Raw genomic sequence first — 20,665 nt, 5'->3', positions numbered from 1 at the left:
GGCGCCCTCCCCAGGCTCGGGGCGGCGCCGGCCCGAGAGGGCACGAGCTGGAGGAGCAGAGCGTGGGGTCCTCCGGGCCGGCGGGGAGGCCGGATCTGGGGTGAGCGGGTCGAGCCGAGCGAACAGTCCAGCACCGGGGCAGACCGTCTCCGCGGGTGGGAACCGCCTTCCCCGGCCCGGCCCCTCCCAGTTCCCCCAGCGACGGCCGCTTCCTGGTCCCCGTCGCAACCATGGCTGAAGAGCAGCCGCAGGTCGAACTGTTCGTGAAGGTAAGAACAGCTGCTCCCTCCGAGGCCATCGTCCGGACTCTGGAAAGGCAGCTCTCACCTCTCCCCAGCTCCAGCCTCACCTGCCCCACCGCTGCCCCCTCCCCACCCCGGACCCCACGTGCGCTCTTCGGGATGGGGGAGGGGGGCTGGTTCGGGAGGGGAAGACTATGGACGTGTGAGCAGACGATGAAGAATTCTAGGCTCAACCCTGAAAAGTTTGTAAAAGTGCAAGCTTCCAGCAGCCTATAGGACCACGAGAAAGAAGGGAGGGTTCCCGGCCCGGGGCGAGGGGCGGGGGACGAGCGGACGGAAGGGCTGCGAGAGAAGGGGGCAGCGGGAGTCCCGCGGGGTTTGGGGAGAACACAGGGAAACATTAAGACCTGTGGTCCTACCAGAAGGTCAGAGGGTGAGGGATGTTGTGGGGGAGACTTGGAGGAGTGAGTGCGTTTGGGCGAGGCCTTCGGGGGAGGCTGTAGGGGAGAGGGTGTGGCTGGGCGGCTTGGGAGTGGAAGGAGGTCGACGGGGAAGAATCCTGGGGTGGAAGGAGCCTGCAGAGTGGCAGCGGAAGCAGGGCTGGAGGAGCGGTAGGTGGAGAAAGGGGTCCTGGGGCCGGGGGAGGCGCTGAGATGAGAGTTTCGCTGTGGCTACCTCTGGGTTAGGTGGGAGCGGTCAGGAGAAGAGCTGGGTTAGCGTATCTAGGGTTCGGGGGCTGCAGAAGCAGGAGAGAAAGAGTCACCCCGACTCTGTCCTCTCTCCGGGTGTGGAGGAGGACAGGCGGTCCCATGGCTTTTGGGTATCGAAACCGCAGGCCCCAGCCTTCACTGTTCTGCCCTAACCCTTCCCCACTCCCTTCCCTGGACCTCATCTCTGTGCCCTCCTTCCCCTTGGCAGCCTCCCCTGTCTTGTTTGCCCATCCCCCTTAGTTTCAGGCTTCCTTTCTCTTCACAGCCCCCCTTTTGTTCTTGTCTTTTTGTGTGGCTGCCCGTTTCTCTCCTTTCTGCTCAACTTCTCTGGCAGCCATTCCCTCTCCCTGTGCAGGGTGAAGTGCCTGGATCCACCCCCTTAGGTGTGGTCCCCACCTCACTCTCGCACTTGCCTCGAGGGCTATTTTTACTCCTGGGTGAGCCTGTGCTGCAGAGATTCTGGCCCCGGGTCCTATGTGAGGAGGATTCATTATCTGGAGCCAGAGGACTTGTGCTGGGAGACCCCTGTAGGCAAAGTCAGGGAAGATGGAGGTGGCCTTTAGGGCTCAGTCCTCAGCCTCACTGGTCCCTGCCCCCACTCCTTGCCAGGAAGGAAGCTGCTGAGGCTGGAGACACCAGCAGATGAATCACCCTTAGCCTAGGGGGAGGTGTCCCTTGAGGGATGAGGTCACCACTTGCCAATTAGAGGGCAGCCCCCCTTGCAGGGCCCTCTACATCCTACTGCCAGGCTGTAAGCCCCCTGACTCCCCGTCCAGCTGCCCAGAAACCACTCGGGTAGAGGTATAGAGAACCAGAACTCTGGCTTCCGAACCCGGCCCCACCTCTCCTGTCCTCCGGCTCTAATCAATTCCAGAATTCAGGCCTCTAGCCTACAGCTCTGGCCTCACCAAAGTCTCTCTCTAGGGGGTATTTCATGGGTTGATCTGAGAATTAAGTGAGTTTTGTAGGTAAAGTACTTAGAATAGCACATAGAAAACTACATTACTGTTAGCCTTCCCTCTCTAGCATCCAGATCTTTTAACTTCTCCACAACCCATTCCCTCTGTGCACACCGCCCCCTCCACCTGTCCTCAACTCTCTGGGGAACCAGAAGCTGACCTTTGCAGAAAATGTTCCCACTGGTTTGCTGTAGGTTTGACCCAGCCCAGGGTGGAGAGCCCAGTTCTGGGGGAGGGGAGCTTTTAGTGGAGAGACTGTGTGTGTGTGTCCTGACTAGGCAGAGTACAGCTAGGCCCGGGAGTAGGAAGTGCCCAGAGTGGCCTGGGGAGGGGTGGGGTACACCAGGCCTAACCTGAGGTGGGGGTTGCTTTTCAGGCTGGCAGTGATGGGGCCAAGATTGGGAACTGCCCCTTCTCCCAGAGACTGTTCATGGTGCTCTGGCTCAAGGGAGTCACTTTCAACGTCACCACCGTTGACACCAAGAGGTGGGCCCAACTTCTGTTTCTCTAAATGCCCCGTGTGTTCACACATAGGCATACACATCTAGCCACCCGTCGTTCATCCCAAATGTTTTTCCCTTCCACCCAGAGCCCCCTTCTCTTACCACACTCCTCCATCTCCCCTTTCTGGCTCTCCCCCACCCTCTTTTCCTGTCCTGATGCCTGGCCTCTCTTTCCTGCAGGCGAACCGAGACGGTGCAGAAGCTGTGCCCAGGAGGGCAGCTCCCGTTCCTGCTGTATGGCACAGAAGTGCACACAGACACCAACAAGATTGAGGAGTTTCTGGAGGCAGAGCTGTGTCCCCCCAGGTACTGGGGCCCTTGGATAGGGGAGGTGGGAGCTGGGAGGCTGAGAGAGAGAGAGAGAGAGAGAGAGAGAGAGAGAGAGGTTGAAGAAGTGGAAAACAGACGACGATGGGCCTGGAGCAGGGAAGCCTTGCTCCTCTCAGGAAGAAATCTTATCCTGTTTCTCCCATTGGCTTTCAGGTACCCCAAGCTGGCAGCTCTGAACCCTGAATCAAACACGGCTGGCCTGGATATATTTGCCAAATTTTCTGCCTACATCAAGAATTCAAACCCAGCACTCAATGATAGTGAGTCCTGTGGGTCAGAGGCCTGGGTCCTAGGAGGAATAGAGGAAATTCAGATATCAGGGAGATGGAGCAGATGTTGGCAAACCTTGTTTTTGCTTAACTCCCAAATTTCTTTGCATTCTCATTGGCTGTGACTCTTATTTTTTCCCTGGCCTCTTCTGCCCCACTGGGGGCATTAGTTGGGTTGGCTGCTGGCCTTTGTTTTGGCAGAACAGGGTTATGCATGAGAACAGTGACTCTCGATCAACGCAGAAAGCTATACTACATTAGTTTGGGCTTTTTTGTTTTTTAAAGATTTTAGTTATTTTTTAGACAGGGGAAGGGAGGGAGAAAGAGGGGAGAGAAACATCGATCAGCTGCCTCTCTGCACGCCCCCAGCTGAGGACCTAGCCCACCCACAGATGGAACTGGTGACCTTTCAGTTCACAGTCTGGCGCTCGACCACTGAGCCACGCCAGCCAGGGCTACATTAGTTATTATTATTATTTTGGACTGGCCTCACCCTTAGTATTCGCCCTCTGACTTCCACCCCACCAGATGAGCTTGAACTTGGACTACGTCAGTCATCTGACATCCTTGCCAACGCCCCTCTCTTACGCAGATCTGGAGAAGGGGCTCCTGAAAGCCCTGAAAGTTTTAGACAATTACTTGACATCCCCCCTCCCAGAAGAAGTGGATGAGACCAGTGCCGAGGATGAGGGCATCTCTCAGAGGAAGTTTCTGGATGGAAACGAGCTCACTCTGGCTGACTGCAACCTGTTGCCAAAGCTCCACATAGTTCAGGTGGGTGGTCATTGTGGGAGGAGCGGCCACTTCCCATGACAACCACTTCAAAAGTGATTTCTTTTTTAGGGTGGTTTCCATAAATTGCTACCAATAGCGGATGCCACCCTATTCCTTCTCAACAGTCACTGCTGGCAAAACCATTGCTTGGAGAAAATTGAACATTCTGTGGTATAAGCTGTGGGTGCAGTCGGCTGGCCAAGAGTAACACATCCCAGCTTTACTTTCCAGAATGCTCTTCCTGTCTTCATCACTGCCGAACTCCAGATCAGACAGCACAGGCTTTCCCTAAAATCAAAGCTTTAATTTTTCATAGCTTCAGTTTCTGCTTCCTCTCATGGAAGATGAAAACTGTTGGTTCCCATGTTTTTGTCATAATTATGGTTTTAGTTTGTGAAACATGGGCACGATGTCAGTCTGCCAAAAAACTCCGTACTGAACACCGAAAGACAAAGTTGTATGGTGCTTAGTCCTTGCCCCAAAGGAAAAATAGAGAGAAAAGTCACTCTGGGAATTGAAAAGTGCAATGGTTTGTGAGTTATATCTCAATAAAACCAAGAGGAGAAAAGTAGCACCATTGGAATGAGGAGGTCTGAAAAAGGGCTGGTTATCAGTAAGAACTGAAGACGGTATAAGACAGTGAGGAGTTAAAGGTGATTGAAGACGATTCATGTGGGAGATAAGAATCTTAGGAAACAAAAGGCATACAACTGTAATTGAATAACAATAAAAAAAAAAGAATCTTAGGAAACAAGCTAGACAGTGGAGACTCTAGAACGCCTGGAGGAGAAGGCTGGGTTTTATCAGGCAGGCCTTGGGATAAGAGAAGGACCACAGTGGGGCAGCCCAGTATGGTTTCCTTGAGGTTAGTATGTCGGGACCTTCTCTCCCCACCCCCAGGTGGTGTGTAAGAAGTACCGTGGGTTCTCCATCCCTGAGGTGTTCCGGGGCGTGCATCGGTACTTGCGCAATGCCTATGCGAGGGAAGAGTTCGCCTCCACCTGTCCGGATGATGAGGAGATCGAGCTGGCCTATGAGCAAGTGGCCAAGGCCCTCAAATAAGCTCCTCCTGGGGCTCCGTCACGCCCCCTCCATTTTTCTCCAGAGAGGCCCCCAGGTGGTTTCCAGTCGGCTCCCCAGTGGACACACTACAAAATGTCCAGTGGGAAGTGAATTCTAGAGCACTTGCAGAGGACTGCCTGGGGGGATGAGGGGAAGGAATGGGGGGTCTGGGTGAGATTTTTATTGTGGGTAGGGTGGGATGGGTAGGACAATGTATTTCAGTAATAAAACACAATGAAAATCTAGTGTCTTATTTACACAAAAGGGGCTCGCAATGTGTTTAATACGGAATGAAGGGTGGGTGGGTGACCTTGAGCTCAGGGCAGAGACCAGAAATGTAGAAGAGCGGTGCTTGCGCTGATGTTTGCCTTTCTACTGTCAGTCCATCGTGGCGCTGTCCTTTGGGTCCATGTCGCATTTGCAGCCCAGCCTTAAGGGGCGGCCATATCTGGGTGGGCCCGGGCATTGCTCGCCAGGCGGGGCCATGTTCAGAGAAGGGGGAGCGCGGCGTAGCGGAGCTGTGTGGGCGTGGCCTCGGGGATCCCCGCCCTGTCCCGTTCAGACAATGCCCCGGAGCCGCCAGACCGTCGCGCCCCCGCCCCACAGTAGTACTTGCGCTGGCCACCCGAGACTCCTCAAAGCCAAAACTCCAGTCCCCGAGGCTTGAAGACAAGCTCCCTTCTCAGCCAACTCTGGTCTCAGGAGGGTTGGGACCCCAGCCAAGAACACAGAGCGGCGGGAGTAGGGGTGGCTGCTGGAGGTGAGTCTGGAGTGGGAGGTGTCCCCCGGACTGTGTTGGGGCCGGAGTCTGGGGGTGTCGGGCCCGTGCCTGCACCGGACAGAGTGCGGGGAACCGACATTTGGGTGCGGAGCTGAATGGGGTGGACTTCGAATAAGATAGACCAGGAGAGAAGGGACCAGGTCGTGGAGCCTGGAGTGGCGCCCGTTCCCCGGGACCACGCCTCCTGCTTCCCCCGCCCCTCGGATTTTGTTTTAGACCTCTCCCAGTCCTCCGGGACTCGGTCTGGTTTATACTGGGTCGCGCTAGGAGCGGAGTGACTCTCCGGGGTGGAGAGGTTATTTAACTCCTTAGGCTCTATCTAGTTCCTCCCTCCTTGTCCCTCTCCCGTTCTCGTTTGGATCCAAGACTTCCACTCCCCGGGCCCTCTCTCCCCAGCTGTCTCCTGTCCCACAACTCCCTCGCCGCACTTCGGAACGGTACGGCCACGAGCAGCCGAGGGTTAAGGGGGCGGGGCCGCAGCATTTTTGGGGAGTGAGCGCATCCTAGCGGCTGCCAAGAGGGGCGCCGGGCAGCAACCTCACCAAGCACCCCCCTCCCCCGCCTCCCCGCACCCCGGAGCAGGCACTACAGGTGTTTTGGAGATTAGGGGATCCCGGTCCTGGTCTTCGGACTTCCCCTAAAGAAGCAGACTCGCTAGGGTGCGGGTGGACTGGGGTGGGCAGCAGCGGAAGGTCTGCAAGAGGTGGAGAGGGGTGGGACAGGCATCCAGAGATGGCTGGAGGAAGACCTCGGCGTTCGTAACCACCTCCCTGTGCCCTTCTCTGCATGTCTCTGTCTCTCCCCCATTCTGCCTCTTCTCCCAGACCGGTGAAACAAGAGAGAGGAAACTAAGAAACCATCGCGGCCGGCCGGAAGGGGCGTCTGTGTGGATGGGATGGGGACGTCTGGGGAAGGGCTGGGCCGCTGCTCCCATGCCCTGATCCGCGGGGTCCCGGAGAGCCTGGCGTCCGGGGAGGGTGCGGGGGCCGGCGTCCCGGCTCTGGACCTGGCTAAAGCACAGAGGGAGCACGGGGTGTTGGGGGGTAAACTGAGGCAGCGATTGGGGCTGCAGCTGCTCGAACTGCCTCCTGAAGAGTCGCTGCCGCTGGGAACATTGCTCGGTGACACCGCTGTGATCCAAGGGGACACAGCCCTAATCACGAGGCCCTGGAGCCCTGCCCGCAGGCCAGAGGTGAGCGCCAGGGTGGGGTGGGAGTAGGGGAAAGGGAAGAGCTGGACATCGGAGGCTCTAGGGAAGAACTGAGGGCGGGAATGTGTCGGCCCTGCTCCCTCTTCTCTTGTCCTAAGGTGGATGGAGTTCGCAAAGCCCTTCAGGACCTGGGGCTCCGAATTGTGGAGATGGGGGACGAGAACGCGACGCTGGATGGCACGGATGTTCTCTTCACCGGTGAGGTTGGCGTGCCCGTCCCTGGGGCTTGACCCAGGGGGGCAGAGTTTGGGAGACCAGGCCGTCCCGGCCTCGTTTCCAACTCATCCCCTCCCGCCTTTAAACCTCTTGGGCCACCCGGGGCTCAGGCCGGGAGTTTTTCGTAGGCCTCTCCAAATGGACCAATCACCGAGGAGCTGAGATAGTGGCGGACACGTTCCGGGTGAGGAGCGAGACTGGCCTCGGGAGGCGGGAGCTGGACACTGGGGGGAAGAGGCTGAGAGCAGCCGGTGTTCGAGGGTATTCACCTCTCCGCGTCCCTGAGTACTTTCCCTTGTTCTCGCCTAGGACTTCGCGGTCTCCACAGTGCCCGTCTCAAGCCCCTCCCACCTGCGCGGTTTCTGCGGCATGGGGGGACCCCACACCGTGGTGGCGGGTAGCAGCGACGCTGCCCAGAAGGCCGTCAGAGTGAGGACGGGCGGGGCGAGGGTGGGGCACGGCCTTTGGCCCTCGAAAGGCGAGGCTGGGAGGCTCGGAGAATTCGCTCCAGCCCCTCCCCTCGCCGAGCTGTTTATCTATTGTGAAAAATGCGAGAAAACCAGACGTGTAGCCAGACAGGAAGCTGGGAAATCAGGGAAGAGGGTCGATTTACACAGTCTTCCCAAAATCCCCAAAGGTGGGGGCGTCTGAGCTGTGACTTGAAGGATGGTTGGGGCCGGCACGTGGGGGCTGAAGAAGGGGAGATGGAAAAAAAGGGTGGGAAGGAAGGCAGGTGGCAAGGGATGCCTGTGATTTTGAGGTGCAAATTACCAAAGGTAGCTAAAGCGCTTAGAACTGCGCCGACACTTAGTAAGTGCTGTGCCATTATTATTCCGCCAGTGTCACTGTCCCCGTCCCTTAGTCGGGGCAGGGCAGCCAGGGTCGGGGCAGGGCAGCCAGGGTCGGTGTGGAGAGGCACTGACAGTTGAACGCTGCCTCTTTCCTCCGCACCAGGCAATGGCAGCGTTGACGGACCACCCCTATGCCTCCCTGACCCTCCCAGATGATGCAGCCGCTGACTGTCTCTTTCTGCGTCCTGGGTTGCCTGGTGTGCCCCCTTTCCTCCTGCACCGTGGAGGGGGGGACCTGCCCAACAGCCAGGAGGTGAGGGAAGGCAGGAGCTCCACCACCACCAGCAACCAGAGAAAGGAGTCTCGGGCCGCCTTAGTAGGAGGAGCGAGGGATACCTTCTCTAGAAGCCTGAATGGGACCACGCTGAGCTGGCTGCAAGGGGGGGCCTCAGAGTCTCACTCCCGTCTCCCCACTCCATGTCCTCCCTGCAGGCACTGCAGAAGCTCTCTGACGTCACCCTGGTACCTGTGTCCTGCTCAGAACTGGAGAAGGCAGGTGCTGGGCTCAGCTCCCTCTGCCTGGTGCTCAGCACACGCCCCCACAGCTGAGAGCCTGGCCTTGGGGTCCTGACTGGCCAGGGGCAGGGCAGTACAGGGAATAGAAGGGGAAGGAGGGTTAGACAGAGGATGGCGAATAGTTAGAAGTGGGGAGAGGGCCCCAAGATAGGGGGAGGGCATAGTGTGGGAAAAAGAATAGAAGCCATTGGTTGAGTCTTCTCTTCCAGAACTAATAAAATAGAACTGAACTTTCAGACTGGGCTGTGCTGGTCTCTTCCTGGGGCAGGGGGACAGAAGCAGGGCTGAAACCTACGATGGGGAATAGTGCTGGGAAGGAGGACTCTTCCATTCATCAAACCCTCACTAGGCACTTACTGAGTCATTGCCCAGCCCTGTGTCACAGGTACTCGGGCGCAAGATGGACAGGGCAGAATTTCTACTGTGGGGAGCAGGGACAGGGCAGAGAAGAGAGAGTGTGCATGGATCTCCTGCAGAATTTATCAAATGTCGGATGATTCAGAGACTGGTAGATTGCCAGCCCACCCCTAGTTAGGGTAGGACTAGTTCTGATAGGAAGAAATGATACTTGCAGGCATATTCATTTTTTTTTTCCACGCATTTACTGAGACCTAGCAGTGATATGAAAAAGGCCAAGGAACTCACAATTCTTGAACAGTTTGTGATGGAACAATTCACAATAGACTGAAGATGAGAGATATAAGGGGACTCCCAGGGCATCAAAATATGCAGGGTAGCAAAGAGGGCCACAAATGGCTTCCCAGAAACTACACGCAAGAGCTGAGGCCAGGCAGATAGTGGAGAAGAGGGAAAAGGGTAATCCATGAAAAAGGAATCACATTGGGCAAAGGCATAGAGCATTTGGGGCCTAGGGAGAATTTCTCTAAGGCTAGCATGTTGTGTACAGGTGGCATGACAGAAATAGGCCTGGAGAGCAGGCAGAGAGCTGAAGGTTAAGGAAAGAAATACTACAGATCGGAAATACAGGTTGTCGGAAGCAGGTTAGTGTCTGGGAAAGATCTCTCTGGCTTTAGGGAGGAGGGTACAAAGGCGGAAGGATGAAGCGGGGCTACAGGTAATCCAAGGAAATGAGGAGAGTACATTCAGGTGGCAGTGCTGAGCGTGAAGAGGGTGTGGATTTGACAGTGACCTTCAAACAGAACGGCAAGACTTGGTTCATTGTGTAGGAGAGAGGGGAAGGGTGTCTCCCTGATTGAGCTTCTGGCTTGGGCAACAGTGTTGATCAAGAGAGAATAGAGGAGGATTAGGTGAGAGGTTTGGGAGATGCTGTGTGCAAAATGCATAGGGCCAGGTAGGCAGGGATGTCTGAGGGACAGTTTGGATGGTGAAATCTGAAAATCTGAGTTGGAGAGAGTTCTGGGTGTCAAGGTGAGGGCTGAGGCCACTGTGGATGACAGCTTCCCAGAAGAGGAAGGAGGCAGGCAAAGAAAGAGACAAACCTAGCATGGTGGAGAATACCATGGGCGTAAGGAGAAAGAAAGGTCCAGGAGGAAGACATCAGCATTAAACAAAAACAGCTTAAAGAATGGAGTAATCAAAGGCCAAGCCAGATGAATGCTAAAAAATGTCCACTGGATGTGGCCATCAGGACGTCCCTGGCGAGTGGAGGAGAAGACAGGTGTGGCCCCTGCTTCAAAGAGCTTGACCGGGAGGGAGGGAGGGAGGGAGGGAGGGAAGAGGCGAGACAACTCTCTAGGACAGGCTGGTGTCTTCAGATGGGGAGACGGAGCCAGATGACGGGGCTTGGTGAGGGAGTCATGGAAGTCACAGGACATGGGGTGGCTGAAGGAGCAAGGTCAGCGGCAGAGACAGCCTGGGACTCCCAGGCTAGTGCTGATTACCCCAGGATGCCTGCCTTTTCCTGGGAGAGTCAGAGAGGGGGAGGGCAGTTATGGGGAACCCCCAGCTTGTGATGTCTGGGGTGCGGGCTTTGCTTCACACTACAACCGCATAGATGGTGGAGGAATCAGCAGGGACCCCCGGCGACAACTGGCGGGGCCTTCTGAGGGCCGTATGATCCAGGTCTGCATACAGCAGGTTCTGAAAGGTGGGGAGGAAGGCGGAAGTGTGACTTCTCGGCGATCCTGGCTGCCGTCTCTCTTGGTCCACTTTTCTCAGGCATCCTGGCCAGTCTCCTTCCCATCCCCAAACCCTTACCTGCTCCTCGTCCGTGTCGCCTGCAGTCTTGGGCTCCTCCTCCTTTACTGGCCGCTGGGGCTCGGCTTTTACTAGTGGAACTATGCGGGGGGGATAGAGCTGAAGGATTGAGAGAAAGTGACCAACTTGTCTGCTCCCAGCAGGGGCTCAGACCCGGGAACTGAGGGGTGGGGGATGTATGGGCAGAAGGAAAATAGGGTGGGGTCAGGCTCACCAAAGCTGGGGAGGGGTCCAGGTGGGTGCGGGGGTGAGTGCCTGTAAGGAATAAATAATACAGTCTCCCGAGCCTCCAGTCTTGTCACCCTCGTTCTCCGCTCCAGTCCGCACCAAGGACCCCGCTACTCTCCGGCTCTGACTGCGAAACAATTGAGGCTCCACCCCTACGGACAGTCCCGCCCACTCTCTGATCCCGCCACTAGCTTCGCATCCAGAGCCAGGGCTCCACCCACCAGCATGTGGCCTCGCCCCCAAGCTCTGACCCCCATTCTCCAGGCCACACCCTAGGTCTCCTGGTCTAGCCTCAGTCCGGGAAAATCCTGGCCCTGCGCCGCCCGCCTGCTGTCTCGGCCTCCGTGCTCACCGGCGCTGCCACCAGACCACGCCCAGCGCTCCGAGGCCCAGCACCAGCCCAGCGCCCAGCAGTGGGATCAGCAGCTGGGGATACACGGACCCTGGGGCAATAGCAGAAGGGGGTGGTGAATGCTGAGGTCCGTGAAGCGAAGACAGGCAGCTAGCTCTCCAGCTCAGGAATCCCCAGCCAAGGCCCCCTCCTCGTCGGGAATGTGTGTCCGAATTGACTTCCCCTGTGCACGGAGGCTTCCACCTACCCTGGCTAGGCCCCGGAGCCCTGCAATAGGCCCCGTCCCCCAAAACTTGAAGCACTGTACGGCTCTCGGCCTCGGGGCGGCCCCTGCAGATAAATGTGCCCGAGTCCCCCGCGCTCAGGAGCAGCTCTAGCCGCCGCATATCAGGGTCCAGGACTCTTAGGCGGCCAGCAAAGTGCTGGACTGGAGACACCGTGGGGGTCCTGCTCGCAGAGGCCAAGAGGATCGGGCGGCGTCCTTTGGACAGGCCCTTGCAGGCTGGGAAGCTGGGCGCCCAGGCCCAGCGGGTGGGATGCGAGATCCCTTCGCAGGACAGATTCACCCGGTCGCCCGGGCGGCCCTCCAAGGCACCTAGGGGAGGCGGGGGGGGGGGGGGGGGGGGGCGGGGGGGGGCGGGGGGGGCGGGGGGGGCAGTGGTTAGGGCAAGTGCTCAGGAGAGAGGACTGCCCCCCACCCCCGTCTCCTCTCCCCTCTCCTCTCCCACCACCCTGGGTCTTCCCACACACATCCCACTTCCCCATCACCCTCTCCTCGCGCCTCGGCCTGTCCTCGTTTATCCCGACTTTCCCAGGGATGCCTTACCCACGGCGGCCCGTTGGGCCCTCCACAGCAGCAGCGGCAGCAGCTGCAGAACTAGGGCCATGGCTGTGGGATGTGGTGAGGAGAGGCGGCGAGTGAATCAGCGGAGGGGCCTGGAGGGAAACGGGGTGGGGGCGTCGCCAGGTCTGGGGGGCTCTGATAAGAGAGGGGGCGGGGCCCCCAGCTGTCTGGATCTCTCCGGGAATACTAGCGGGCAAGCTCGCAGCCCTCAAACAATGCTCACTTAAAATTCGTGCTCGGGAGGTTTGCACCAGCATTCTCGCGCACTTTAACTCGTGCAGCGGAGCGGGTAGCAACGTCAGGAATTCTGGATCCCGGCTGGGTTCCAATACTGACTTCGCCGTCTACTAGCTTTGTGATGTGGGCAAGTCGCTTAACTTCTGCGCGCCTGTTTGCTCGTCTGTAAAAGCGCCTATGTTGAGGATCGTGAGAATTAAATACATACACTGCGAGTGCATAGAACAATGGCTGACACATAGGAGCAGGAAGTGCTTGCTATTTTCATTACTGTTTCCAGTCTGATTTTAGCTCTCCCTCATGTCTCTGCATCCGGGCTGTCCCTCGCAGCCACGGTGTCTCGACATCAAAATCAGCAGGGGTGTTTTGTGTGTGTGTGTGCGTGGAGTATTTTTATTTTTATTTTTTTACCATAACATTTATCCTCCTTATCCCCCCTCCCAATCGCCACACTGTTGTCCATGTCCATGGGTCTTTTTTCCTTTTTGCTGATCCCTCACCCCTAACTCAACCCCCCCCCCAGCTGTCATCCTGCTCCCTGTGTGTGTGTTTCTATTTTGCATTTTAGCTCAGTTTGTTCAAACCAGCAGGTTTTGATTGCGGAGGCCCCTTGGAGCAGGTGCACGTGTCCCGCACCCAGGGGGACTTCATCGGCTCTCACCGAACCGGTGCGACAGCGGAGGCTGAGCCAAGCTCGAGTGCAGCTGGAGTGGGGTCCTGAGAACCTTTGGGGGGCCTGAGGCAGCCCCTCCTTAGCAGGCAGCCCAGCTCATGCCTCTGCTGCTATGACCTCACAGGAGCTCTTGGTGACATCACAAACCCTACTCCCTAATCCTGTAGCTGAGCAGGGATCAGGAAGACCAAGTGGGAGCTGAATCGAGATTCATTTGGCCCCTTCCATCCAAAACCTTTGCCCACATGCTCTACCAATGCCCCCCACCCCCCAGGAACCCCAAATCGACAGCCATCTTGGGCCACACCCATTGCCCACTTCCCAGGAAGCAGCAGCCACTACAATATCACCGAGGCCTCTGCTGATGCTTCTTCAGAGGACAGGGCAGGCAGGGCTGTTGGCCGAGGACTAGGAGTGGTGTCTTGGTCTGACACCAGGACCCAGAATGGCTCACCTACACTCCCTGCCCCCCATCCTGCCCGCCCTCCCCCATCTCTCTCTCCCCTCCCCCTCCCCCACCCAGTCCTATTTAGCCCCTCCCCACCCCTGGTCTTTTCCTCAGTCAGCTGTGCATTAATGGGGAAGGAGGTGCTACCGGAAGCAGGGAGGGGAGGAAGCAGGGAGGGGAGGACGTTGGGGTTATAAACTCCAAAAAGACCACTCAACTCCCAGAGCTGGATCCCTGGAAATCTGCTGTCAGCTGCTGCAGTGGCTGCCACTCTTAGGATCCTCACCATGGAAGGCCTTCTGCTGCTCACCTCATCTCCTTGGCTCTGCTGGGTCTCAGGTGAGCACTTCGGGCCCCAGTGGAGCCAAGACCTGATTCGCCCAGTTAGGACTTTCATACCCTGCCTCACTTATCACTCTACACTACCTACTACTCAAGACCCCAGGCACCCTTGGCCCCAATGGCTGAGCTCTCCTGTGCTTCCAGAGCCAGGCTTCCCTGGGACAGTGCCCTTGCTCCCTCTCTCAAGGACCCACCTTTTCATCCTTCAGCCTCCTCCCCACCTCCAAGACACACTCTTCTATCCAGGCAGGGTTCCAGGTCCCCTGGTCACCACTCCAAGGTGCTCCCTTCTTGAAAATCCTGAAATCCAGTTCCCCCCCCTGCCCCACTCCAACACAAAAGTCTCCAGGACACAGCTTACCTGCTTTCTCCTCTCTCCACCTGCACTCAGCAGGGTATCTGTCCTCCAAGAAACCTAGGCATCCTGAAGAAAACCTGAAGTTTCTTTTGCACCCCACCTTGACATCACTTCGTCAGGGACTTCATGCTCAGTTCCTGTAGCAGTTGCCATTTCTAGTGCCCCCCCCCGCACCTCCCTGGGGCGCACCCCCCCAGGGACACAAGTTTTCTGGACCTCGTAGACTCTCCTAGGGAACCAGGGAGGTTTCCCCAGCCTTCTAGGGAGGGAAGGCCAGGGCTGCTCACCCTCAAGGGTAAGGTGAGTTTCACTGAGGTACAGTCACAGGTCTCGCCACCCTTGGCCCAAATCCCTCCTTCACCAAACCTAGCATGCCCTAACCTTGAATTAGCTAAGGCAGGAATTTTTGGGGGGGTCCACCTTCTGTACCCAGGCAGAATCTGATGAAGTCTCCCAGATAGTATTACTTTCCATCCGAGAGCTCCTGGGGGGAGAGAATTCAGTTCAGGTCTGGTTCCTCTTCCCACGCTCTTGGTGGGCCCAGGAGGTGCATGGTAAATTGCTAAAGTTAGTTACACATGGTTTTCTGTCTTTTTCTTTTAATGAATTTCGCATATTTCTTGTACTTTTAAAAATATTTTATTTATTTATTTTTAGAGAGAGGGGAAGGGAGGGAGAAAGAGGGAGAGAAACATCAATGTATAAGAAATATATTGATCAGTTGCCTTTCCCACGTCCCCAAGTGTGGGATGCCCGGTCCCTCGGAGCTCTCCTGGCAGAAGCAGATGAGAAATAAGTCGTCCCGGACACAATATGTTGCTCCAGTGGGAAAGGGGGTGGCGATTCCCTCTAGTGGAGATGCCCCGAGCCCTTCTCCAACAAGGCTTTTATTGGGATCGGGATGGGAAGGGGTATACAGTATGCATGCAAAGCTCATCAATCAATGTCTAAAGGCCGTAGTTACAGAAAACATATTATCTATAGATAACAATTGAGGAAACACAGAGATCTGCCTCAGGTCGGGGTCTGTTAGACATGCTGACACCAGAGGGTGGTTAAGTCATGTTTCATGAGATAAGGCATTCACTCCTTATGCTTCGAGCTTAAACATCTGGTTTATATCAACAGGGCTATACAAAGCAAAGCAAGCTTCAAAGGACACAATGTATTCTTCAGGCCTGATTTCCCACGGGAACCCTCCATGTTAGTATCGGGTCATGCCTGCCTCCAGCATTCCTGGCTTTCCGGTCAAGACTTACCGGCCTCTTTCAAGGCCTTGGTCACGTGGGGCTACAGTCTCCGATACCACACAAAGTTGTCCCCAACACCCAAGTGGGGACCTGTCTGGCAACCCAGACATATGCCCTGACTGGGAATCAAACGGGCAACTTTTCAGTTCTCAGGCCAGCACTCGATCCACTGAGCCACACGAACCAGGGCCACACGTGGTTTTCTTGCCAGCCTCAAGCTCGAAGCCACTTCTGCATGTGTTGTATCCTCGTGACTTTTGTTTTTAGTACCCCTTCCTATTTCAAGTCTCCATCTGTGACCTCTCCTGAATTCTTTCGCCTTCTTCCCCACCTCCTCCATCCCATGGAACTCACTTTCCATCTCTCCCTAGCCTGGTGCTGCTGCTGGTAACCCTGCCCCTCCTGACTCATCCCCAGATGGAGTGGAGTAGAGGGCAACGGTTCAGTGTGTGGGCCATTCATAGAGCAACAGCTCCACCCCCACCCACTTCCACTTTCTATCACTCGCTGCTCCACCCCTGCCAGACCAAGCAGGTCAGAACACGTACTGCTCCGGCTCTTCTCCACCATATCCGCCGGCTCGGCTCAGCCCCCGGTGAGTCGGACACCCCATCACCCAGCCTGACTCGTGTCTTCCCAGCTCCCTCTCACTGCCAGTCCTGCTGCAAGGTTCCTGTCCTGGGCAGTGTGGACCAGTAGTACTGTCCCCCGAAACCAGGGTGCAAATGCCTAACAACAAATGCGTACCTCCATAATATCCCCCACTTTCTGGGGCTGAAGCCCAGCAAAGCTGAGATGGGACAGAGAATGACAGCAGTGAGGACATTTGTCCAAAGATTACGATGTGTCCGGTAGCACTCTGCGTGTCTCTGCATGGACCGCTTCAGTGAATGCCAATGACAGCCTTGTGATGTGGCGGCTGTTATTATGTACTGAGGACATGGCCTGAGAAAGAGACAGCAATGGGCCCAGAGCTTCACGGCCAGCAAGTGACGGGATCAGGATTGGATCAGGGGGAGGGCCTGGAAGTGCAGGAGGAAGATTAGACCGAGAAGTGATTAAAACAAAAAAAAGGTATGGGAAGCTGGGGCAGAGTTGGGAACGAAGGAAGCCTGGGTGGGTACGTGGTGGGGAGAGGTGAGCACATCCCAGCTGCCACCACTGCCCACTCATGAACCCAGGCAAGACGTGGGCTTTCTCCAGCCTCCACTGCGGCACCACTGAAGAGACACCTTCAACCAAACCCACCACCTGCTGTGACAAGGGCAAGAGCTATAGCCCAGCCCCTCGGCCCGCCACAGCTCTGGGCCTGGTCCTCCTCACCTCCTAGGCTGGCCTCGGCCTCTGTCTGCTGCACTGACACTCACTCCATGGCTGCCTCTCCTCCCCCTGCTTTAGCCTAAGCCTCCCTCCCCGTGTCCCCATATCCCCTGGCTATCAGCAAGGATGTCTCCCCGGCTCCCTTTGCTCGGAAAAACATTTCTCCAGACTCTTCACAGTTCTTTAGACAGTGGTCTGTCTCCCTATCCATCATTCCATCCCACCTCCTCCTCTCTGCTTTTCTCAAGTCCCTTCCCATTGCCCTCCAGACCCTCCATTGACCCCTAGAAGGGCTCCCCACTTTGCCTCCTTCACTCTACCATGCCCTGCTTGGGGGTGGGGGATGGGATCTTGGCCTGAAAGAGGGCTTCTGTCCTGTCCTCACTGTATGGGGCTGATTCCCCAAACCCTGGCTGCCATATGTACCCCATCCCCCTGCTCACCTCTTTCTATTTTGAGTAATAAGTGTCTGTGTCTGATAAGTGGTAATTTACTGTCAGAAGCCCTATTGTCAGAAGCCCCCTCTCCCAGAAAAATAACACTTTTGCCCCCCCCCCCATCCTCCTGGGAGCTTCCCTGGGAGGTGGGGCTGGGGCAAATGCAGAAACAGGTTTTTCCGGCCTCCAGTATCTGGGGGTGGCACACAGGTCTCAGTGCTTGGAGAAACTACCCTTATCTCAAATTTAGGCCACACCTCTGAAGTACTGCTAAGAAGCAGGTGCAGCCTGGCCTGAGGGCTCCCCAAAAAGGGCAGGAGAGTTGCATGGGGATGGACCCAGGACCCTCTTTCCAGGCACCAGCCCCTCAGGTACAGTCAGGCCTCACCTGGCCTGGTTACTAAGTGGACACTGAATGAACTTCCTATCACAGGCTTACGTTTATTTCCTTTCTCAATTCAAAAGAGTTCTGTTGGGAGCCAGGCTGCAAATGGGGGACAGTAGAACCAACTCCGACAATCAGGCTTATTGATCTCTCACGAGCCCCCCTCAGCCCACTGCCTGCTCCCCTCAGTGATGCTCATTGCTAAGAAAGCGTCAGGGCCAGGGTTCGAGACAAGGTCCAGGAGTAACAGGCAGATTTTCCACTGTCTTTTGGAGCTGGGTCGGTTAAGGAGTGCATCATAGTTAAGCCCACTGATGCTTGGTAACCCCCAAGTTAGAGCCTGAGTGCCCCCACATTACTCCTTCAGTTCTCCCATCAACAAAAAAGGGATGGAATTTTCCAGTGAGCCCTTGAGTGGTCGATAGATTTTAGTAGCTCACAGAGGAGCTGCGCCTTCTCACCTCAGATCTCCTTCATTCCCTTACTCCCTTTCTGTCCTCTACTCCCAATCTCCCCTCCACAGTCTGGCAAGACCCAGGCAAGGGCGCTGCCTACTTCAGCCAAGACGCAGGTGGAGGCCAGGGGTCTTGCCGCGGCACTGTCGCACGGGGCTGGAGTGCTGTGGTCCCTGTGGGTTGTGTAACTCACACCTCCCACCAACTCTGTTTGCGCTTGAGGGGCTCAAAGGAGCTGAAGTTGCCTGGGGCCCTCCCTTAAGCAGCTGGTCTTTGTGTGGGTGGTGGAGGGGATGGTGTTGATTCCACACTCAAATGGACCTGGGCCCTGGCTGGTGTGGCTCAGTGGGGTGAGTGCCAGCATGTGAACCAAAGGGTAGTCCCGGTTCCATTCCCACTTAGGGCACATGTCTGGGTTGCGGGTTGGGTCCCCAATGGGGGGCACAGGAGAGGCAACCACACATCGATAAATAAATCCTTTCAAATGGATCTGGGCCAGGATTGTTTGGAGGGTGACTCTGAGAGACTTAAATGAACAGAAGGGGAAAAGAGAGAACAGCTTGAGACAAGTGTGGGGAAGGGAGAGGAGCAGGGGGGAAGGTGGCAGACACAACTCTGGAGCTCAGACACAGCTGAGAGAACAGAGAAGACCCTGAAGGCAAGGGCAGACTTCAGCAGAAACCGGGAGATGCGGGGTGCAGGGAGGTGTGGGGTGTGGGAACAGAGGGCCGAGGCCACCGTTGGTCAGGCTGGTGAATCTGGTCTGGGTTCTGCCCTCCCCCCTAAGGTTCACTCCCTAGATGTGTTTGTTTACTGGCCCCTCCCTGTCGCACTCAGGTGCTCCAACTCTCCTACCTGGGGGATTCGGATGCAGGTCACGTTCTGCCAGACTCCTGAGCCCTGGGCCCGGCCATGGGCACCTCCAGCACCTTCCTCCAGCATCCTGCTTTTCTGCAGGGCACTGGGTAAGGGTGGGTCGGGGATCCTCTGGGGCTGGGGTGGGACAGCTAGGGAAGGGGTTGATGGAAAGGCCTGAGGGCTGGGGGGCCAAGGGAGCTGAGAGACACCAAGAAGAGAGTTAGTCGTAGGAGCTTTAGAAAGAGGAGCTGCAGGCAATGGCCTCAGACCAGCCCGATAAAGTTTCTTCCAAAGGCATTGGAGAGTAACTGTCTCTTCCTTGTGGCGTCTTTAACAAGCCTCTGTTTCCCTCGCCCCTATCTCACCTCTGGCTTCTTTGCTGGGCCCCTTGGTAAATGTCAGTTCGGATTTTCTCGTTTGTCTCTTTCGCCATCTGCTTAATTGCATCACTGCCATCTCCCACTGCCCTCGGCTTCTGTCAGTCTCTAAATTCATCGCTGATTCTTTTGGCTTCTGTTCACATCTGTGTCTCACAATCCTTGTATCCCTCTTGCCTCTGTGACTTTCTCTTCTCCTGTCTCGCCTCCTTTCTGTGTCTCTTTTTCTGCCTCTGCCTGCCCTTCTTGCTGCATTCCAGTGCTTCTCTCTCCGCTTGGTGTGCCACCTCTCTCTGGGCACCCCTGTCCTGGATCTTGGCTCTGTCTCTTACCTGGCGGGTTTGCTTCTCTTCCCCGCCCCCGATCTCTATCAACCCCACAGGTTTCACCACTTACCCTGCCCAGAGGTGGCTCTGCTGCTACCCCTGCAGCTTTGCCAAACCCTGCCATCCTGTTCCCACCGAGTGCCAGGACGATGAGGCTTGTGGCATCGGTATTGGCACCTCAGGTACGACTCTGGTTCAATGGCCCTACTCCAGGTTGTTCCCCACCTCCATCCTTTCCTGCTGCCCCGGGCCTTACCTCCTTCTTCCCCCTGCCTTAGCATTTCCCCTCTGTCCCACAGAGCAGGGTGAGACCATCCAGCGGAAAGGCTGCCTCCCAAGAGCACTGTGCTCTCTGCCTGGCCATGCCACCTACTGGTCACACTCCCATGTTCTGCAGCCAGGACCTGTGGAATGTGGCCGCCATGCTGCAGCGACACCCCAGCCTCCTCCTCACCTCCCTGCTCCTCATGGGCGCCTTTACCTGGGGAGGCAACCTCCTTTACCTGCCTCACTCAGATGTGCAGCCTTCGACCCAGGACTCCTCCACATCACTGTGGCCCGGAAAACACCTGCCCAGACACTTCTGAGATACAGCCAAGAACCTGACTTTGTGCAGAGACCTCAGACCCCTGGCCTAACACCTTTGCAGACCCCTTCCAGACATGACTCCTATGGGTACTGCTCCAGCCCCTGCAGCCACCTGCCCAGAGCCCCGCCTTATCAAAAACACCTGTTCTGTGTCTTTCGCCTTTTCTGGGTGACCGTTACTGATGCCCTCTCCTAGCCCCAGGTCTCTGGTAAGGCAGGTGTTTGATGGAGCTGTGGGTCCTAGGCAGAGGGACGAAAGGGATACCACACAGCGTGAGGAGGGGAGTCTTGCTAGGGAACTCAGGAAGGAGAGCTTGGGGAACTGTGCAAAATAAACTTAAAGCACTACCTGGGGGTCTGGTAACACTGCTGCATGTGCGTGTGCGTGTGCGTGTGCATGTGCGCGTGCACACGTGCGCACATTCTCCAAAGGCAGGCTGTAGCTGCTCGGTGAGTTGTGTGGGGTGCTGGAGCCTGAACCACAGCCGTCACCTCATTCTCCGTCTGTGTCGTTCGCGTCCTCCTTCTTGCCAACAGCTTAGCCGAAGCCACTGTGGTGCGAAGGCCTTAGGTGAGACTTCTAAGA

The 20,665-nt window shown here is 56.6% G+C and overlaps 5 protein-coding genes across 8 annotated transcripts; 4 read left to right on the top strand and 1 right to left on the bottom strand.

Moving 5' to 3' along the window:
- CLIC1 (chloride intracellular channel 1) lies at positions 1 to 5,101 on the top strand. 2 transcript variants are annotated; one of them, XM_024558000.4, is made up of 6 exons: positions 1 to 269; positions 2,288 to 2,397; positions 2,595 to 2,720; positions 2,898 to 3,004; positions 3,606 to 3,787; positions 4,688 to 5,101. In XM_024558000.4, the coding sequence occupies exons 1-6, from the start codon at positions 231 to 233 to the stop codon at positions 4,847 to 4,849; spliced, it is 726 nt and encodes a 241-aa protein (XP_024413768.1). In that variant the 5' UTR covers positions 1 to 230; the 3' UTR covers positions 4,850 to 5,101. The 2 variants fall into 2 exon arrangements, with proteins under 2 accessions (XP_024413768.1, XP_045049205.1); XM_045193270.2 differs by lacking the exon at positions 1 to 269 and adding an exon at positions 833 to 853.
- Positions 5,102 to 5,399: 298 nt separating this feature from the next.
- Positions 5,400 to 8,657, top strand: DDAH2 (DDAH family member 2, ADMA-independent). 2 transcript variants are annotated; one of them, XM_053914099.1, is made up of 8 exons: positions 5,400 to 5,609; positions 6,027 to 6,067; positions 6,455 to 6,822; positions 6,939 to 7,038; positions 7,167 to 7,240; positions 7,366 to 7,485; positions 8,011 to 8,160; positions 8,340 to 8,657. In XM_053914099.1, exons 3-8 carry the CDS (start codon positions 6,526 to 6,528, stop codon positions 8,454 to 8,456), a joined length of 858 nt encoding a protein of 285 aa, XP_053770074.1. In that variant the 5' UTR covers positions 5,400 to 5,609; positions 6,027 to 6,067; positions 6,455 to 6,525; the 3' UTR covers positions 8,457 to 8,657. The 2 variants fall into 2 exon arrangements, with proteins under 2 accessions (XP_053770074.1, XP_024413621.1); XM_024557853.3 differs by lacking the exon at positions 6,027 to 6,067.
- Positions 8,658 to 8,994: 337 nt separating this feature from the next.
- On the bottom strand, positions 8,995 to 12,094 carry MPIG6B (megakaryocyte and platelet inhibitory receptor G6b). Of its 2 annotated transcripts, none has more exons than XM_053914378.2 (6): positions 12,008 to 12,094; positions 11,429 to 11,776; positions 11,182 to 11,272; positions 10,816 to 10,856; positions 10,602 to 10,681; positions 8,995 to 10,484 (listed from the first exon to the last, which is right to left on the bottom strand). In XM_053914378.2, exons 1-6 carry the CDS (start codon positions 12,066 to 12,068, stop codon positions 10,380 to 10,382), a joined length of 726 nt encoding a protein of 241 aa, XP_053770353.1. In that variant the 5' UTR covers positions 12,069 to 12,094; the 3' UTR covers positions 8,995 to 10,379. The 2 variants fall into 2 exon arrangements, with proteins under 2 accessions (XP_053770353.1, XP_053770354.1); XM_053914379.2 differs by having other exon boundaries at positions 8,996 to 10,484; positions 10,602 to 10,700.
- A 1,576-nt stretch (positions 12,095 to 13,670) lies between these two features.
- Positions 13,671 to 16,693, top strand: LY6G6C (lymphocyte antigen 6 family member G6C). Its single transcript, XM_024558103.2, is given in 3 exon segments — positions 13,671 to 13,722; positions 15,974 to 16,082; positions 16,513 to 16,693. Coding segments are annotated over 3 exon segments (342 nt in total).
- A 2,101-nt stretch (positions 16,694 to 18,794) lies between these two features.
- LOC123479511 (uncharacterized) lies at positions 18,795 to 20,275 on the top strand. Its single transcript, XM_071219690.1, has 3 exons — positions 18,795 to 18,895; positions 19,191 to 19,673; positions 19,791 to 20,275. The coding sequence occupies exons 1-3, from the start codon at positions 18,799 to 18,801 to the stop codon at positions 20,273 to 20,275; spliced, it is 1,065 nt and encodes a 354-aa protein (XP_071075791.1). The 5' UTR covers positions 18,795 to 18,798.
- Positions 20,276 to 20,665: the final 390 nt, after the last annotated feature.

Source organism: Desmodus rotundus, chromosome 11 (assembly GCF_022682495.2).
Source record: "Desmodus rotundus isolate HL8 chromosome 11, HLdesRot8A.1, whole genome shotgun sequence".
Classification (NCBI taxonomy): domain Eukaryota; kingdom Metazoa; phylum Chordata; class Mammalia; order Chiroptera; family Phyllostomidae; genus Desmodus; species Desmodus rotundus.
Note: the sequence above shows the minus strand (reverse complement) of the source record. Positions and strands in the feature narration are given on the sequence as shown.

Excerpts from the sequence above, each read along its gene's own strand:
- DDAH2 (XM_024557853.3), top strand. The coding sequence starts at position 6,526 with ATGGGGACGTCTGGGGAAGGGCTGGGCCGCTGCTCCCATGCCCTGATC. Across the intron at positions 7,486-8,010 it reads CTGCCCAGAAGGCCGTCAGA|GCAATGGCAGCGTTGACGGA; the intron begins GTGAGGACGGGC and ends CCTCCGCACCAG. Across the intron at positions 8,161-8,339 it reads ACCTGCCCAACAGCCAGGAG|GCACTGCAGAAGCTCTCTGA; the intron begins GTGAGGGAAGGC and ends TCCTCCCTGCAG.
- LOC123479511 (XM_071219690.1), top strand. The coding sequence starts at position 18,799 with ATGCAGGTCACGTTCTGCCAGACTCCTGAGCCCTGGGCCCGGCCATGG. Across the intron at positions 18,896-19,190 it reads GCTTTTCTGCAGGGCACTGG|TTCGGATTTTCTCGTTTGTC; the intron begins GTAAGGGTGGGT and ends GGTAAATGTCAG. Across the intron at positions 19,674-19,790 it reads CATCGGTATTGGCACCTCAG|AGCAGGGTGAGACCATCCAG; the intron begins GTACGACTCTGG and ends TCTGTCCCACAG.
- CLIC1 (XM_024558000.4), top strand. The coding sequence starts at position 231 with ATGGCTGAAGAGCAGCCGCAGGTCGAACTGTTCGTGAAG. Across the intron at positions 2,721-2,897 it reads GCAGAGCTGTGTCCCCCCAG|GTACCCCAAGCTGGCAGCTC; the intron begins GTACTGGGGCCC and ends ATTGGCTTTCAG. Across the intron at positions 3,788-4,687 it reads CAAAGCTCCACATAGTTCAG|GTGGTGTGTAAGAAGTACCG; the intron begins GTGGGTGGTCAT and ends CCCCACCCCCAG.
- MPIG6B (XM_053914378.2), bottom strand. The coding sequence starts at position 12,068 with ATGGCCCTAGTTCTGCAGCTGCTGCCGCTGCTGCTGTGGAGGGCCCAA. Across the intron at positions 10,682-10,815 it reads TGGACCCCTCCCCAGCTTTG|TTCCACTAGTAAAAGCCGAG; the intron begins GTGAGCCTGACC and ends CCCCCCGCATAG. Across the intron at positions 10,485-10,601 it reads GCGACACGGACGAGGAGCAG|AACCTGCTGTATGCAGACCT; the intron begins GTAAGGGTTTGG and ends CCCACCTTTCAG.